Source organism: Girardinichthys multiradiatus, chromosome 8 (assembly GCF_021462225.1).
Source record: "Girardinichthys multiradiatus isolate DD_20200921_A chromosome 8, DD_fGirMul_XY1, whole genome shotgun sequence".
NCBI classification, from domain to species: domain Eukaryota; kingdom Metazoa; phylum Chordata; class Actinopteri; order Cyprinodontiformes; family Goodeidae; genus Girardinichthys; species Girardinichthys multiradiatus.
Genome location: NC_061801.1, coordinates 39,635,133 through 39,652,090, shown reverse-complemented (window position 1 = coordinate 39,652,090; position 16,958 = coordinate 39,635,133). Strand labels below are relative to the sequence as shown.

Sequence of the window (16,958 nt, the reverse complement as noted above, 5' to 3'; positions counted from 1 at the left end):
GAGGAACTAGTTTTACAGAGATCAATTATTTTCATTTCATGAACCTTCATCTGAACTTCTCATCTTTACAGACATGTAAACATGATCCTGCTGTAGATCTGCAGAGGCCCCTCCATTTTCAAACTGTATTTTATTTTATTGTCTTCATGTTGTTTCAGTGTCCAAACATCTGCAGGTTCCTCCAGCTGGGCTTCAGTTTCACTCGAGGTGAACACAAAGGAAGGGTTTCATCTCTCAGAAGGTTTTTGTTTCAGTCTGATTGTGGGTGGATAAATACGGGTGGGAGGGGAAGACCTGCAGGTTGTCGTGATCTCCGGTTTCAGTCTGAAGCTGTGATTCAACAAACGCCAAGCTGCTGCTGCAGGACCAGCACGTGCTCCACATGAGTCTATTTCCAGATCATCTCAGGGTCAGCTCTGATTTACTTCAACTTTAGTTTTATACCAAAACTCTCAAAATAATGAATAAAAACAGATATTAAACTATTTAAAGTCCCCTTTCATTTAGAGCACACATTTAACGGTTTCACAGAAACGAAGTAGGAGCTAAACCTGTGGTTCTGTTGGGTTTAGATGTTCTCCAGGTTTCTCAGTAGATCAAGGGGCCACAATCAGAGGAAGTAAGTAAATATTTCAGTTACTTTTTAAAGAAAAAAGTAGTTCTACTGCACCATACTTTTTGCTTCTGAGTACTTTTACTTTGAAGAAGTACATTTTGAATAGTCTTGTAAAATAAAAAATAAAAGAAATAATCTAAACAATGATAAAAACAATTATTCAGGTATTTCTTTCATAATTTCCTAGGCTTGTGTTGTTGCAAAGGGTCCGTCCCTGTTCCAACACACCTGAGTCACATAAAAGCTTGATGACCCTGGCCTCTGCAAACACTACTGACACACCAAGGAGGTAAATTAGCCTTCAGTAAATCTTTTCCCTGCATCCATACTTGCTGGGTTGACGGGGGCATCATTGGATGAGAAACGAGGTAAACCCTGGACAGGTCGCCAGTCCATCACAAGTTGTAATTTTATGCTGTTGCTAATTTTGTGAATGATTTTATATTTCTGTCTGATGCATGCATGTTCAGTCTGGCACAGAAACCCTGCAGGCTGTTAGAAACCTGTTTTACACTCAGTCATGTCAGTCAGGCTGTACAGAGAGGTACTGAAGTGTCATTTAGGTACAAATTAGATACAAATGTTTGTGTTTGGAGGTTTGGCTTGAAGAATTGTGCAGTATGTTTTCCTCCTCTGAAATAACTGGTCAGACCTGGATTTACTCACAGCAGCAGCACTCCCTTTCTTTGAGGTAACACCCAGTCTTTGATTAAATGTAAAACTCATATAAAACTACATGCTTTGGGAATATAAGCTTCAGTTATACCCAGTTTACAGGACAAACAGGCATTGCAAACTTCATCAGATTAGATTTAAATTTGAATGGTGAGAAAGAGAAGTGCAGCCTTTTATCGGCTAATAAGAGCTCCAAGGTCCCGCTGCCAAACAGCAACACTTTCCAGGAAAAGATTTTAAAGAGAAACAGAGAACGAGTTGGATAGAAACCAGCAGAGGGTAAATACGCAGCACTAGAGCAGGTATTCCTGGGAGGCAGGCCTGATAAAATTCCTCAGCTCTGAGGTTTTCCTTCCTCCATGTGTGAGGAGATTCTGCAGAATGACAGGGGTTAGGAAAGAACTGCACAAAGGGATGACCTTAATGCTGGGGATTGGGCTTCAACAGCTATCAAAGTTCTGCTAAAGCTTCTTTACAACCATTAAAGCTGCAACCAGTTTGGTGAAAAAATGCACCAGTTTTTTTTTTAGCAGAAATCAAGATCTTAATATCTGTGAAATGCAAACATTTGTAGAACTCTGGCGCTTCCCAGGCATAAAAGCTCCACTTGGATTCTGGAATCCAGTTAGCTTGAAGGACTGTGAGCTTTAGCTCCTAACAATATGGGCAGAGAGAGGAACAAATGCAACAATGAGGAAGTCAGCGGTTCCCCCTTCGACTTTAACTGCATTTTAAAACCAGAACGTTACGGAGCAGTGAGGTGGACTAATAATGAGCAAAAACAAGCAACCAAAGTCCAAAGTAAAACCTTCAGAAGCCCTTTGGATCTTCTGATTAAGAGCACTGGGACATATTAGAAAATATATAAGAAAAGTCCAGAACTGGATGAAGACCTTTGGACTGAATTCTAGGTTACAATGTGCCACAAACTCTCTGCTCCTTTGCTTTTGTTTCTGTGATCAACAGGTTTGAGCCTCTGACCCACTCTCAGATTCTGGAGGAACCAGATGGCAGGACCAGGAAGTCCTCCTTTAAACCTTGGATGATAAAAACATTCCAGTTTAGTTTGTCGTTTGACTCACTTTACAAAATCTTTAGCTAATTTGCATCACATCAGCTGTTGAGTAAAACTGAGTGACCCAAAACAGGTCTCCTTCTGCTCCAACAGAACCTGTTGGTCCCAGAACTGTGCCGCTCAGACTTCAGCATGGCCGAACTGGAGCTGTCCCAGTACATTTGTTTTCTCCCTCTTTATGGAATGACAAATGTTCCCAAAGTGACCCTCCGACACAACAGAAACCCTTCCTGTGTGGAGTTCAGTCAGATGTTGCATTTCTGTTTTTAATCTGAGAAACAGCTGGAATGAGATTCTCATTAAACCGTAGCTCATTAAGTGATAAATGAGTGTAAAAATACCTCAGGTTCATCTGAAACAAACATGTATAACATAATCCGACTGCTTTTATCCCAGAGAGGAAAGGAACAGTTATTCCTTTTCCTGCAAAAGGAACCTCACTGATAATTACAGCTATGATAAAGATTTATCTAACATTTTATTTGATTTATTTCTGTAGAGTGTCTAACGTTTTAAATGTGCTGCTGTGATGATAACTTCAGTGAGAAGCTTCTTGTCTCCGTCCACCATCTCTGACAGCAGTTTTGAAGAAACTTTGTCCCACTTCTCACTTTCAGCTGTGAGATGTCTGAGGGGTTTCCTGGGCTTTGACTAGGCCCAGGACTTTCCATTTCTTAGTCCTTGGTGGATTTACTGGTATGTTTTGGGTCATGGTTCAGGGTCACTAGCTCAACCTACCACATATGCCCTCTGGTGGCTGTTTGAGGTATGACAGTCCCTTGCATATTAAATTGGTCACAACCCATCTAATGTCTGCATGTGGACTAAATCATGTCCAAATTTCCCTCTTCGCTCTTGGTGCTCCTCATGCACATAACGTGTTAAACTGGTGCTAAAACTCTCCTATTACAGCCCTACATCCCCACACCATGATGCTGCCACCTCCATGTTTGACCATGAGGTCAAATTATACACTGGTGGACTTTATTGACTAATTAGGCAACTGGTTGAACTTTCCTTCCACTTCACCAGTCTGTCCTCCTTTGTGTCAACATCATATAAAATATGCTGAAGCTGGCGGTTGGAATGTGACAAAATGTTAAAGTATTTTTGCAAAGTGCTGTAAGAATATCAGTTTTCATGTTAGATAAAACAAAAGAGCAAATCTCTCGTAAAGTCTTTTATTTAGTGTTTTCAGGGTCCTGAAGCAGCCACCAGCAGCTCCTTCAGCAGGAACAACAGAGCATTTTACAGAGGAAAATAATTTAAACAGAAGTGCAGGAGGGTAAAACCTTTTAAACAGGAGAGAAGAGTGTCTCCTAAAGCTCCTTAAACCTCGACACATTTACAGGGAAAACTAACAAGATTCAAGATCTGGAGCTTCACCCTAATGTTTACCACACTCAGACCACGACTTGTTGGGCTTATTTTTAAAATGCACGGGCTTCATTTAACCAAAACAGCCTTAAAGCAACAACATACTTCTCATGCATTCACTTCAAGGTAAACTGAAAAAAAGTGTTTGGCAGCTAAAGGTTTAGTCTTTCTTAAATGTAACATTCAAGCTAATGGCACCAGGTGAGTAGTGCAGATAAGGTGTTATTGGGGGAAAGGTGGAGAAACATGCAGAATAAAAACGGGAAGACACAAAAAACAAATATAAGTTAAAGTGAAATCTTCACCAGCAGCGACACGTTAAGGTGAGGATGTCTTTTTTTTTTTAAAGGAAACTTTATACGTTTATAGTTTATTTTTTTTTTATGGTTTTCAAATTTTTTTATTTGTATTAAACAGAATCATTACAGCAGATGAGTCTTTTTTTTTAAACATTTTGGATGTTTAGTTTTTTTTTTTGGGCTCTGTTTTCCAGCTGCAGGGGATGATGGGAGCTGACGTCAGTTCCAGCTGAACGGCTCAAAGTCCTGGCGCCCTCGTTTGCCACAAAAACCTCCTCAGCAGCAGATCAGAACCGTTTACGGCCGAGCTGCTGGGTTTTTATCCAGACAGAAACGCTGCAGCTCAGGAAGGAGTTTTCCATCATGAAAAGATCCTGAAAGCAGAATCTGATCTGAACGTTTGGAGTCCGATGAGCTGCTGAGGCCGTTTTTGTCTCTACGAGGCGCTGACCGGCTGCAGAGGAGGGCAGGGGGAGGAGCTACCTTTACAGACTCCTCCCCCTCCTCCTGTTGCTATTGCCCCCGCTGCGGGTGTGGCCGCCTCATGGATGGCAGGCGTGGTGTCTTCATTGTAGAGGCGTTTGATGCCGTCGTAGAAGTCGTCCACGTCCATCTGCTCCACCTGCAGGCAGACGCAGGTTATTGCTCCTGTCTGAGGGGTAAAAACTTCCTTTTCCCTAGAGGGGATCTCACCTTGCGTTTGGTGGAGGCTTTGCAGCGCAGAGTGACCTTCTGCAGATGGTTGAGGTGTTTAGGTGAAGGGAGCGGAGCTGTGCTGTCGGTGCTCTCCTCTCCAGCAGCAGCTGTTTGAGGCAGGGCGGGTGGGTCCCTGGAGGTCTCGATGGTCCCTGGATTACAGCAGACAAGAAGATCCTCCTCAGCTTTATTTTATATACACAGCAACTTGAAAAAATATTTACACCCTTTGAACTTCTTGGATTGTGGCACTTTCCTACCACCTTTAGTTTAGCACAGACAGAACACAAAGTCATGCATAACTGAAAAAAGTACAAATAAAATCTGAAAAGTGTGGTGTGCATTTGTTTCAGAGTCCCACTGAGTTAAAGCTTTGTAGAACCACCTTTCTCAGCAGAACCAGCTGCAGGTTGGGCTATTTATCCCTCTCCAACCTGAAACTTTTGCCCAGTTTTTTTTTCGTAGAACAGCTCAGCGTCTGAACTCTCACCCTCCTTCCATCCCCACACCATGGATCTGCTACCACCAAGTTTCAGGTTCAGGGTGGTGTGCAGCGTTAGCTTCCTACCATCTAGAGTTTAGCTTGTGGGCCAAAAACTTTCCTTCTGGTCTCATCTGATCAGAGTGTCTTCTGCCACCTGTTTGCATTTTTTCAGGAGCCATAGGAGACACATAGGACCCACGGCAAACAGGACTCCATCTGGCTTTCTTCTGGAGTGCTAGACTAATAGTTGTCCTGTGGACTGATTCATCCACCTGAGGTGTGGTTCTCTGCAGCTCCTGCAGAGCTACCATGGATGTCTTGGCTGCTTCTCTGATTAATCCTGTCCTTGCCCAACCACGTTCTACACGTTCTGCTCTGAACGCTGCAGCGGACAGAGCGGGTAATGTGTGTCCAGCAGATATGAAACCTACCCAGCGAGCAGCGGGTCGGAGGGCGTCCCGGGATTGCAAGCTGCAGGGGTTGGTAGATGTAAACGGTGTTGGGAGGCAGGGAAGCTCTCGGTGTGGACAGACTACGTGCAACGAGCTCTCTGCTGCGAATCAACTCAGAGCTGTCGATCTGCAAGGGAGAAATAAAAGGTAAATGTGTTTTAGACTTGTGGCAACAGCACAGAGACGAGAAAGATCACTGGTTATTAAGGTCATCAGCTGGGGGCGCTGGTTGCTATGGTGCTGCTGCAGCATTGTTCTGATCTTTGGCTCCCCAAACTGTTCTCAAATATCCAAACCAATTCTGAGTTTCAGATCTCAGCTTGTTTTATAAGCCTTGTGATCTAAACTCTGCTCCAAACAGGAGAATTTTAGGTTTTCTGCTCTCATTTTGGGTGTTTTCTGCTTTTTTGGAACATAAAGCATCAGTCGGTGCTGCTGACGTCAAATGAAGGTGTTTATTCAGCCACATTCTGAGGAAGCAAATTAAACTTTCTGACAGAGTTTCCTCTTTTTCTTATCACTGCAGGCTACTTCCCTGTGAGCACAGAGCTTAAAGGGTTCTGATTGGCTCCCCAAGTTGCAGGTTTTTCACCTAGATCAACGCTTACATAGAACTAAAAATATTTAGTTTGGAACCACAAGATTACAAAGTGAAAAATTTGAGTCAGTGTTTGTTATCACAGAGGTCCTCCATGTTATTTAAAATGTCCAGATGGATGAATAGACACAGGAAAGAACTGGGAAAAAGAAGTAATGACTCTAAGGAGGAACCTCATAACATCTACAATGCTCCAAAAAATAAAGGGAACACTCAAATAACACATCCTAGATCTGAATGAATGAAATATTCTCATTGAATACTTTGTTCTGTATAAAGTTAAATGTTCTGACAACAAAATCACACAAAAATCATCAATGGAAATCAAATGTATTAACCAATGGAGGCCTGGATTTGGAGTCACACACAAAATTAAAGTGGAAAAACAAACTACAGGCTGATCCAACTTTGATGTAATGTCCTTAAAACAAGTCAAAATGAGGCTCAGTATTGTGTGTGACCTCCATGTGTCTGTATGACCTCCCTACAACGCCTGGACATGTTCCTGATGAGACGGTGGATGGTCTCCTGAGGGATCTCCTCCCAGACCTGGACTAAAGCATCCGCCAACTCCTGGACAGTCTGTGGTGCAACGTGACGTTGGTGGATGGAGCGAGACATGATGTTCCAGATGTGCTCAATCAGATTCAGGTCTGGGGAACGGGCGGGCCAGTCCATAGCTTCAATGTCTTCATCTTGCAGGAACTACTGACACACTCCAGCCACATGAGGTCTAGCATTGTCCTGCATTAGGAGGAACCCAGGACCAACCGCACCAGCATATGGTCTCACAAGGGGTCTGAGGATCTCATCTCGGTACCTAATGGCAGTCAGGCTACCTCTGGTGAGCACATGGAAAGAAATGCCACCCCACACCATTACTGACCCACTGCCAAACTGGTCATGCTGAAGATTTCCCCCTGTTGTCTTTTTCATTTGAACAACAAGATGTGAAATTGATTGTCAATCAGTGTTGCTTCCTAAGTGGACAGTTTGATTTAACAGAAGTTTGATTTACTTGGAGTTTTATTGTGTTGTTTAAGTGTATCCTTTATTTTTTTGAGCAGAGTATTTAGTGATATTAGGGAATGAGGTCTGCATGACCTGTGAGATTTTTATTTATTTATTTATATTTGATTTTTACTGCTTTGTTGGTTTTATTTAATCCTACTGACTTCTCACTTTGTGGTTTTATTGTTTCATGAAGCATTATTTTACAGCAGGGCTGGTTGAAAACTTCTGCACAGATGTGCAGGTAAGCCTGATCGTGGGAGAAGAAAGAAAAGACAGACCTGAACCTTCCTCAGCAGGTCGATGGTGAGAGCCAGCCAATCAGGACAGCAGGTCTCCAGCTCCAGGCTGATGAGGCCCAAGGCCAGCATGGATCCTCTGAGCTGCACCAACAAGTTCAGAAACGGGTCTGGATAACTCAGATTCAGTTTAGAAATACCATATAAAAACAGCCGAATAGACAATAAAAAGGAAACGTGAAGCTCTGAAGGTGTTTGGACTCAAACCTGCATGAGAGTGCTGTCAGCCAGACAGGTGTACAGCCGCCGTGTGAGGAGGGCGAGGTGCTGGGAGCGGTTCAATCCGGACACAGAGTCCAAAAACCCAGAATGGCACGACATCACCATCGCATGGAACTGAGGTAGAGGAGGGAGGAGAGCAGGAAGAAGACTTCAGGAAGGTCCTCTGGTCAGACCCGACCCAGATCAGCTGCTTTGAGATAAATCTAACATGACGGGGGGGATGAGTAAAATAAACCAGATGACATTAGGCAACCTTTCCTGTTATCACCTGCTGCCACCAGGTGTCACTGCTGAGCTGACTCAGTATTATCTCCTGTCACGTCTCAGAGCAAACATTTGTAAGTTCGATGATGATGCTTCACTAATCGGTTGGATGATGGGAGAAATCGTCCAAATGATCAGAATGAGGATTCAAGAGATTTTCAGCATCTAATCGTCCAGGTGAACCAGAGGCCATCTGAGACAATAAACTAAACAAAAAAATCTGGTTTATTTTACTTTTACCTTCTATGGAAACCAAATCAAATCATTTATGTATGTGTTTGACATGTACAATGTGCAGGAAGTCCAGTGCGGTGGCGGTGTGCAGATCCCAGTCCAGTTTGTCCAGGACGAGCCTCTCCATCCTCAGGATCTCCGACGGAGAGCAGCCGCAGTTACTGGAAGCAGCCAGCTCCTTCAGAGGGGGAACACGCTGACACACACCAACACACACGGTGAGAAACTTCCACCTGAGGGATTCCCAGGAGATGCCAACTCAGAATACCGCTGGTGTTTACCTCGTCCTCCTCGCAGGTCTTGGCAGCTAGGAAGAAGCAGGCGATGGCGATGCAGCGCAGGTACTTTGGACGGGCCTGCAAACAATATTAGGAGCGGCTTGAACAACAAAAACAAAAAACTAGAGACTAGCTGAAAAAAAGCTGAAGAAAACGTCTAAACTCTGGGCAAATTACCCTTAAAAAGGTGAATCTAAAAACTTCTAAAAGGTCGTCCTTTGTCTCAACTAAGGATTAAGGTTGAAAGACAGAAGCATTAAAGCCCTCCAGATTAACGTGTTATGGTCTGGAGAACACCATAAGAAGCATGGTGGTGGCAGCATCATACTGTGGGTTTAATTGTATTCAGATGGGGCTGTGTGTTTTTGTCAAAGTGGATGAAATTATGAAATTATTATGAACAGTTCCGGTCAGTCTGGACCCGAGACCTTCAGAAGGAAAATGAAAGTTCTGGAAAGGCCCGACCCAGAGACCAACAACCCTTTTAAATCAAAGAGGTATCTTTGCCTTCGCTGCTGCTAAATAAAAGATCCCATCTCCAGTTTTATTAGTACATACTATAACACTGGTTCTATGGTAAATTTTAATTTTATTTTTGTTTTAATACCAAGGCTTTACAACAGATTATATGCATGATGTTGAGTTGAGTTTCCATATTTACAGAAAACTAAGAGAGAAAAAGGGAAGAAACGTTTGTGACCTAATAAAATAAATATAAAATGTCTGTTGTACTGAAAACACTTCAAAAAAACTGCTAAAAATGAGCCTTTTTATGAGCTTCATATTTAAAAAAATTACAGCTTAATTCTTCATCAGTTCTGGCAAAAATTAAGAGTCACTGTGAAGGGCCAAGAGTGGCACAGCTGGTAGCACTGCTGCCTTGCAGCAAAAAGGCCCTGGGTTCAAATGCTGGTCTGGGGTCATTCTGCAGAACATCTTCTCCCACAGCATGCATCGGTTCTCCCCAGGTACTCCAGCTTCCCCCCACAGTCCACAACCATGACTGTAGGTTAACTGGTTGCTGCCTTTAGGTATAAGTGTGTGTGGTTGTTTGTCCTGTGTGTCTCTGTGATGGACTGGTGACCTGTGCAGGGTGGACCCCACCTCTCGCCCAATGACTGCTGGAGATAGCCCCCCCCCGACCCTGCAAGGATACGCCACATGTGGCTCCAGAGCTGCAGGTTGCAGATCTAAATCAGAAGGTAAATCTGTCTCCTCACCTGAAGACAAACATGTCCTCACAGTCTGAGACATCTGGAGAGCTTTTGCAAGGTACAGAGGACACATACTGTCCAGACAAGATGTGGGACGCTAGCAAACAATCCCAGGATGGATCACCAAAGTTTTAGTTTAGGGTGCTCAGACTTATGCAACCAGGGTATCGTAGCTTTTTAATGTTTTACATTTCCCCCCAAACGGCTCTACCATGATTGACCTAAAGGAAACTGTGTTGAAACTAATAATTTCAACACAGTTTCTAATAGAAAATGTATCCTGAACCTGAATCAATCCTGTAAACGTGTCAGTCAGTGTGAAACCAGCCCTAAAGTGACCCAACACACCCATATATGACGACAAACTGTGCTTCTTTGCAGATAGCAACAGCAGCTGAGCCCTGATTATTCTGGAACATGTTTTTCCTGAAGGTGTTCAGTGGGACAAGGACAAGATGTTTGGATCTGAATGAAGCTAAACATTCCTGGGAACATGCAGACTTGATGAAACAACGCGTGGGAATCAAAGATCCAAGGTTTTCCTCCTGTAGATGAACATCACGCAGATTAAGCAGGGTTTTTATGAGAAATACTGATTAACCCTGATTGACCCTTTAGAGCCAAGTCAGTCCTGATCCATCTCCAACGAACAGAGATTTAAATAATCTACTTTTACTCCTGATCATTTTATTTATGGTTCCGCTCTAAAACTGGAACACAAAGTAAAATCTACAGGAACATCTCAATAATTTAGAATACCAACATTTATTTCAATCATTTGACAGAAAGGTAATGACTCTTAACAAGAGTTATGTTATGGCCTCCACAACCATGGAGAAGACTGCTGCCTCCACAGCCATCCGGCAGGTAGTCAGTAACACCTGCACAAGGAGGATAAGCTTCAAAGGTCTTTGCTAAAGATGCTGGCTGTTGTGTTGTAGCCAAGCAGATTAATGGAAGATTCAGTGGAAGGACGAAATCTATCACTGTGATTTAATGTATTCATATATTAAGAGTTCCTGCGCTTTTAAACTGAATTAATGAAATAAACGTACTTATTAATGATATTTTAATTCCTTGAGATGCACATGGAGTTTTTATATTGGGAAATAATCACGTTCAATCTGTTGACAACCGGGTCACAGCAGAACCAGGTTGTGTTTTTCTGTACCTTGATGGGAGCGAGGAAGCGGTCCAGAATGCTAACAGCTAACGCCAGGGTCTCTGGGTACAGCTGCAGTCTGCTGTGCAGCTCCGTCAGCCAGCGAACGGCCTCATCCCGCTGAGTCGGGGAGATGTCTGTATCCTGAACAACAAAAAGGAAACATGAGGATGAAAACTGCTGGGACCAATGTCTTTTTCCCATCTGTGTCCTCCTGAGGAGAAACATCTACACTGTTTTTGTCTCATTTGAAAGCTAAAACATACAAGCTGAATGTAACCTCAGCGTCTGCCTGAAACAGCTCCTTCCCCAACATTTTCAGCTGCTCATGTCTGACATGCACCCACTGCACTCTGCATGCAAACATGAACCCAGAAAACATCCTAGTAATTCAATGCGTGCTATGGTATGTTGCCATGACTACAGCTGGGCTACTCTCTGGGTGTTTCAGCATAGATTAGATGATAAACTTCATTTTCTTAAGGAGAATGGAGGGTTTCTGCTCAGAAATAAAACAAATGTTCAGCAGCAGGATAATTAAAGAAACAAGACCAGAGTTGCTCAGAGAGACCTCTGTGGGGTCATAAAGGTCAAATGAACCTACTGATCAGGCAGACACTTTAACTTCTAAAAATATGCTTCATTATTAACTGATCCCAATGAACTGAAGTTAAGAATGTGATCTGGAGGTGTTAAAGGAGAGGTTCCTGACGTGGAGTTAAGGTGTGTCCATGGTCTGACAACACGTCTGTAACAACAGGTGACAACATGATGCACAGGCAGGGTGAAACCAGCTGATTGTGCTGGAGCTCTGACTCAGTGTTTCTGCTGCTTCCTGAATGTGTGACGCGCTTTAGTTCTGACTACAAACACTGCTCCTCGTCACGTGACCAGCAAGCTCTGGGTTAACCCTCATTTCACAACATGTCACACCTCGAGGTGACCAGAGCAACCAGAATACCAGCGCTCAATGAAGGCTTTAGCTTAAGGTTCAAACACATTGTTCAGGTTACAACTGTCCAAGTGGTTGGTTGGACGGCTCATCGTTGATTGTGGCTGGGTGTTGTATTTGGATGGATAGATGACATCCATTCATTGGACAAGGAATAAAGTCTGAAAATGATTGTGGTTGATTGGTTGGATGTGTTTTAGTTGTGATCATAGTTTGTTGATTGATTGGTTGGATGGTTGCTTGTGGTTGGCTCGTTGAGGTTGGATGGATGGATGGATGTACTGGTGCTTGAAGAATGAAGCCAGCATAACAACTGCTCCCCATTTTGGACCCAAATAAATCTGATTATGGCTGATGATCACCACACATTTTAACCAGAAAGCAAAAGAGGAATATTAGAAATATTTGTAACATTTTATTTCCCCCAATCCGACCTCTGAGTTGGTTCGGTCCAGTTCACCATGTGCAGAACAGTTGACATGTGAACACACACAGGTGTGTGTTGTTTCCTTATCTCTTGTAAAAACAGCATCCCTTCAAATGGGCTTCAACAGCTACTGTTTGGGTTCTAACATGAAAAGACTGGAACTAACTGCTGTTGTGTTGCTAATAAGGCACCTCCACTAGTTCATATCTAACCCATTCTAACCAACTCAATAAAATACAGCAGTTAACAAGCGGTGGGATCCGTGGAACAAATTGCTTAGTAGAGAAACTGGGCCTTATTGTGTCTCAGTTGGTACCAAACATAATTAATGAGAGGAACTTGATGAAACCGGATCCATTTCACATCTCCATCCATCACAGCTGTGTTACAACATTAGGGCCAGCCTTTGTACCTCGGATGTTTTAAAGGTTGCTGGTTTCAGCTGAAGGAGCTAGGTGTATGGAGAACCAGGGTTCCCACACAGTTTTCAGAACCAGATTTTGGCCTTTTCCCAAACTCAGAAGTACTGAAGAGTTAATATTAATTTCCTGCAGATATTTCAATAAAAGGCTGTAAATGCAGCAAATGCTAAACCTGTAAGGACAGACAGCTGCTGGAAAGATACAACAGCTGGGAAATCAGACAAGAAATAGAGTCTGGAAAGACAAATGTTTTCCTTAACCCTGATTTAATCAGGGCCGTGTCTCAAAGTGAGACGTCAGACAGAAAGATGGAGGGACAACCCTGCAGTTAATAGAAAAGGTCAGAAGCTCTTCTTTTAAACAAAATTTCCTTTGTTAGTCCTGAACAGGATCTTATGAGATGAGTCATAAAGTCATCTCATAAGCAGATCATAGTTTGGAGTTTTTCATCAACTATCCGACACGAAAAACACAATTTAGTGCTAATCTGCTGCCACTCATGGTGGCTGCAAGTCCCTCATCATCAGACCCAAAACCAAGCAGGGAACATTTCAGCCTCTGAGCCTTTTTAAATAAATACAAAGTTTCTGGTTTCATCGAAGAAAAATCATCATTTTGTTTTGGGAAGCGGCAGACAGCTCCAACATGTCCTCCTGCTGTATGTCCATTTTTATTTGAGTCTAAAAACAAACAGAAACTTTGACCAATGTTGACTTTGACCTGGATATAGAGATATCTGCATGTATATATGTGTGTGTGTGTGTGTGTGTGTGTCAACACTTCCCAGACATGTAGTTTGGACATAAGTTTCGTAACTGAAAAGGAGAAATGAGGTTGGTTTTGACGTTGTTCAGGTTTTCCCCTGTGAGCAGAGATTGAACTAAAATCAGTGACGTAAAAAGCCTAAAATGACATAAATAAAATGTGGTGTTCGTCCAGTTTGGTTGTTCTGGGTCCAACATGGTGACACAGTAGGAAATGTCACTCCTTGTTGCTTCTCTGAGGTTGGATTTCCCCTCAGTTTCTGACCTAATAACCAGAAATTTCTATTTGCAACTTCCTCATCTGATCTTAAAAGTCAAATAAAATGTACTTTTTTACATCCTCATAAGTGAAAGTTAGAAATGAAAAGGCAGAAAGTGATAAACATGTGAAGCATCAGTCCTGGGGGGTGAATCCTGACCTGGGAGGTGGGCTTCTTTGGCACGTAGCTCCTCCACATCTTGGCTTCCCTAGAGGCAGCATTCTCGAGGAGAAAAGACAGCCTCTGGCGTCCCCAGGGTTGGGCGAACTTCATTCTGTCCTCCCCAGGTCGGGCCTACCTCCCCACTGGATACAGCTACCTACATGCAGACACAGTGCTGATAAGTCCTCTAATGCACACAGGTGAGCTTCAGTTAAACGCAAGGTGTGTTTCTATGGTTGGTTGAGGGTGTTCAACAGTTCTTTAACTTTAAAATGAACCCAAAGGCTCCAACACTCTCCATTAAATGTTCCACAACTTTACACTTTTAGTCCGATTTTGTTTCATAATCTGGACGTTTAACAACAAAATGTTCAGTGATTGTGGTTTCAAACCCTGATGTGATTCTGCCTGATTGATTACTAGTTTTTATCTTAAATGTTTTTATTGTTAAACTTTTAAAAAGCCACTGAAGAACAGAACAGAGCAGCGTGTTAACATTTAAACTCATTTCCCTCCGTTTTCGAATTGAATTCATGTGTTTCAATATGTGAGGCCTTTAGAATGACTCTGTCAAAAACTCAGTTTCTGTGGAAAATCTCACAGAAATCGAACGCATTCCCTTAGTTTTCCTGCCATAATCACTCTGAGCTGGAAATTTCTAAAAGCAATAATGAAGCCTTTCATTATCTCATGATTAGAGAAAAGGCAACTAATCACTGAAAAACGCAAAACAGTCATCAGCAAACATTTGCTGAGGTTTCTGGTTAATACGTGAAATATTGAAATATGAAGTTTTTTTTTAAGATTTCAGGTCAGTTTTTTTCCAGGTGTTAATGAGGGTCAGTGGACATTAAGTTCCCCAGAATGTCAGCTTTAAAAAAAATGTCTAAATAAAAAATATATATATTAAAAAATATAATAATAATAAAAGAATTTCCTTCACACATAGTCCCTCCAGCGTGTCCTGGGCCGTCCCCTGGGCCTCTTCCCGGTGGAACGTGCCTGGAACACCTCCCGAGGAAGGCGTCCGATACAGATGCCCCGAGCCACCTCAACTGACTCCTCTCGATGTGGAGGAGCAGCGGCTCTACTCCAAGCTCCTGACCCTATCTCTAAGGGAGTGCCCGGCCACCCTACGGAGGAAGCTTATTTCAGCCGCTTGTATCTGGGATCTCGTTCTTTCGGTCATGACCCAAAGTTTACGCCCATAGGTGAGGATAGGAGGTAGACCAACCAGTAAATTGAGTGCTTCGCTTTTCGGCTCAGCTCTCTCTTCACCACAATGGACCGGCACAGCGACCACCAGAAAGAGTATGGTGAAGCCGGGATCCCACCCTGGAGCCAGGCTTGGGGTCAAGACTCGTCGCCGAGCGCCTGGTGGCCGGGTTACTCCTCAAGGGACCCAGCCGGGCCAAGCCCGAACAAGAGATGCTAGGCCATCCACACATGGGCCCACTACCTACAGGGGGAACCATGAGGGACCGCTGCAAAGAGGATCAGACAGCGGACTAAGGTGGAGACCTTGACAACCCGATCTCCAGATGCTTAACCTGTCTCTAGGGTCGTGGAATGTCTTATTGCCGTGTTGTTAAATCATTTGTTTTGACATCCAATAATACAGTTTAGCAAAAAAACATTAAATTGTTCATCCCTCTTTACTTTCTGTCACATTACAACAACAAACATCAATGTACTTTGTTATTTTACGTGACAGATCAATACTTTAAACCCCGTTTTGTTGAAATTACAGCTGTAAGTCTTTTAGAGTATTTCTCTACCTGCTTTGAACATCTACAGGCTGCAAAACAGCTCAGTCAGACTGGATGTAGAACATCTGTAAGCGTCAATTTTCAAGTCTTGCCAGAGATTCTCAGTTAGATTTACATCTGGACTTTGATTAGGCCATTCTTACACATGAATATGTTTTGATCCAAACCGTTTCTTGTAGACCTGGCTGTATGTTAAGGGCTTCATAGATCTTCCCATCATTCACAGCATGCATATGGCCCGGATTTTTACTGAGGTGAAATCACACACAGCTGGACTCTATTTACTAATAAGATGATTTCTCAATGCAATTGGTTGCCGTGGATATGAATACTTTCCAATCTAACTGGTCTGGAGCTACTGTGGACATTATTTTGGTTTACACAGTTAAACAAACTAACAGCACTAACAGACGGCGCTTGTCTCCGTTACCTGTTGGAATTCACCTGCGCCGGAAAGCACCTAAAACCTCCAGCAATAATTAGCGAAATTTCAGGAACTCAGTGCGCAAGTGCATTTAAAAATGAGCCAGACTAATGCCTGGAATGAAGCTAATTTCACAGCAACCCACAGCGCAGCTAGCAGCTTAATAGCCACAATGACGGAAGAAACCAGTTCTATTGTTTAAAGATATACTGGAAACAACGCTCCGAGCTTTCTATTGGCGTTAAATAAAGACGACGGACTGTTACATTGTAGTAATAAACACTAAAAACACCACAGGGACATTTAAATGTCTAATTCATATCCAGTAAGTAGACAGAGCCCGGTGGCTTACCTCCCCTGCGAAGCGGAGAAAACCACAGTTGGGTTTCATCCGGTCCTCTCGATCCAAGCAGAAGGAAAGACGGGTGGAATCGAGGACCCGTACTCCAGTTTAGTCATCCATCGTGAGTTTTGAATGTAAAGGGGTCGTTATAAAAATATAAAAAAAAATAAGAACGGAATATAGACGGGATACGTCTACTTCCGAGGAAGGGACTGGGAGGAAAGAGAGAAAGATACACCCCGCCCACCCCCGGGCACAGCAATCACCAGAAACAATCGCACCTTCTGTTTACAGTTAAATATTTGTAACGTTTCTAACGTAAATAAGGCGTTACATTTAACAACAAAAACTCTGAAGTCAAAACTCGTAGGGATTTTCATTTAGCTGATTTATTTAGTCCAAATAAAGTCACAGGCATCTCAGAATCAGCTTTATTGGCCAGGTCTGTGTGCACAAACAAGGGTTTTACCTTCGGTTTC

The 16,958-nt window shown here is 43.0% G+C and overlaps 1 protein-coding gene across 1 annotated transcript; it reads right to left on the bottom strand.

The window, feature by feature from the left end:
• Window positions 1-3,533: 3,533 nt before the first annotated feature.
• ccni (cyclin I) lies at window positions 3,534-16,718 on the bottom strand. The gene is made up of 10 exons (XM_047372315.1): window positions 16,489-16,718; window positions 13,941-14,100; window positions 10,966-11,100; window positions 8,584-8,658; window positions 8,358-8,498; window positions 7,790-7,918; window positions 7,565-7,666; window positions 5,654-5,801; window positions 4,736-4,890; window positions 3,534-4,664 (listed from the first exon to the last, which is right to left on the bottom strand). Exons 2-10 carry the CDS (start codon window positions 14,052-14,054, stop codon window positions 4,479-4,481), a joined length of 1,185 nt encoding a protein of 394 aa, XP_047228271.1. The 5' UTR covers window positions 14,055-14,100; window positions 16,489-16,718; the 3' UTR covers window positions 3,534-4,478.
• Window positions 16,719-16,958: the final 240 nt, after the last annotated feature.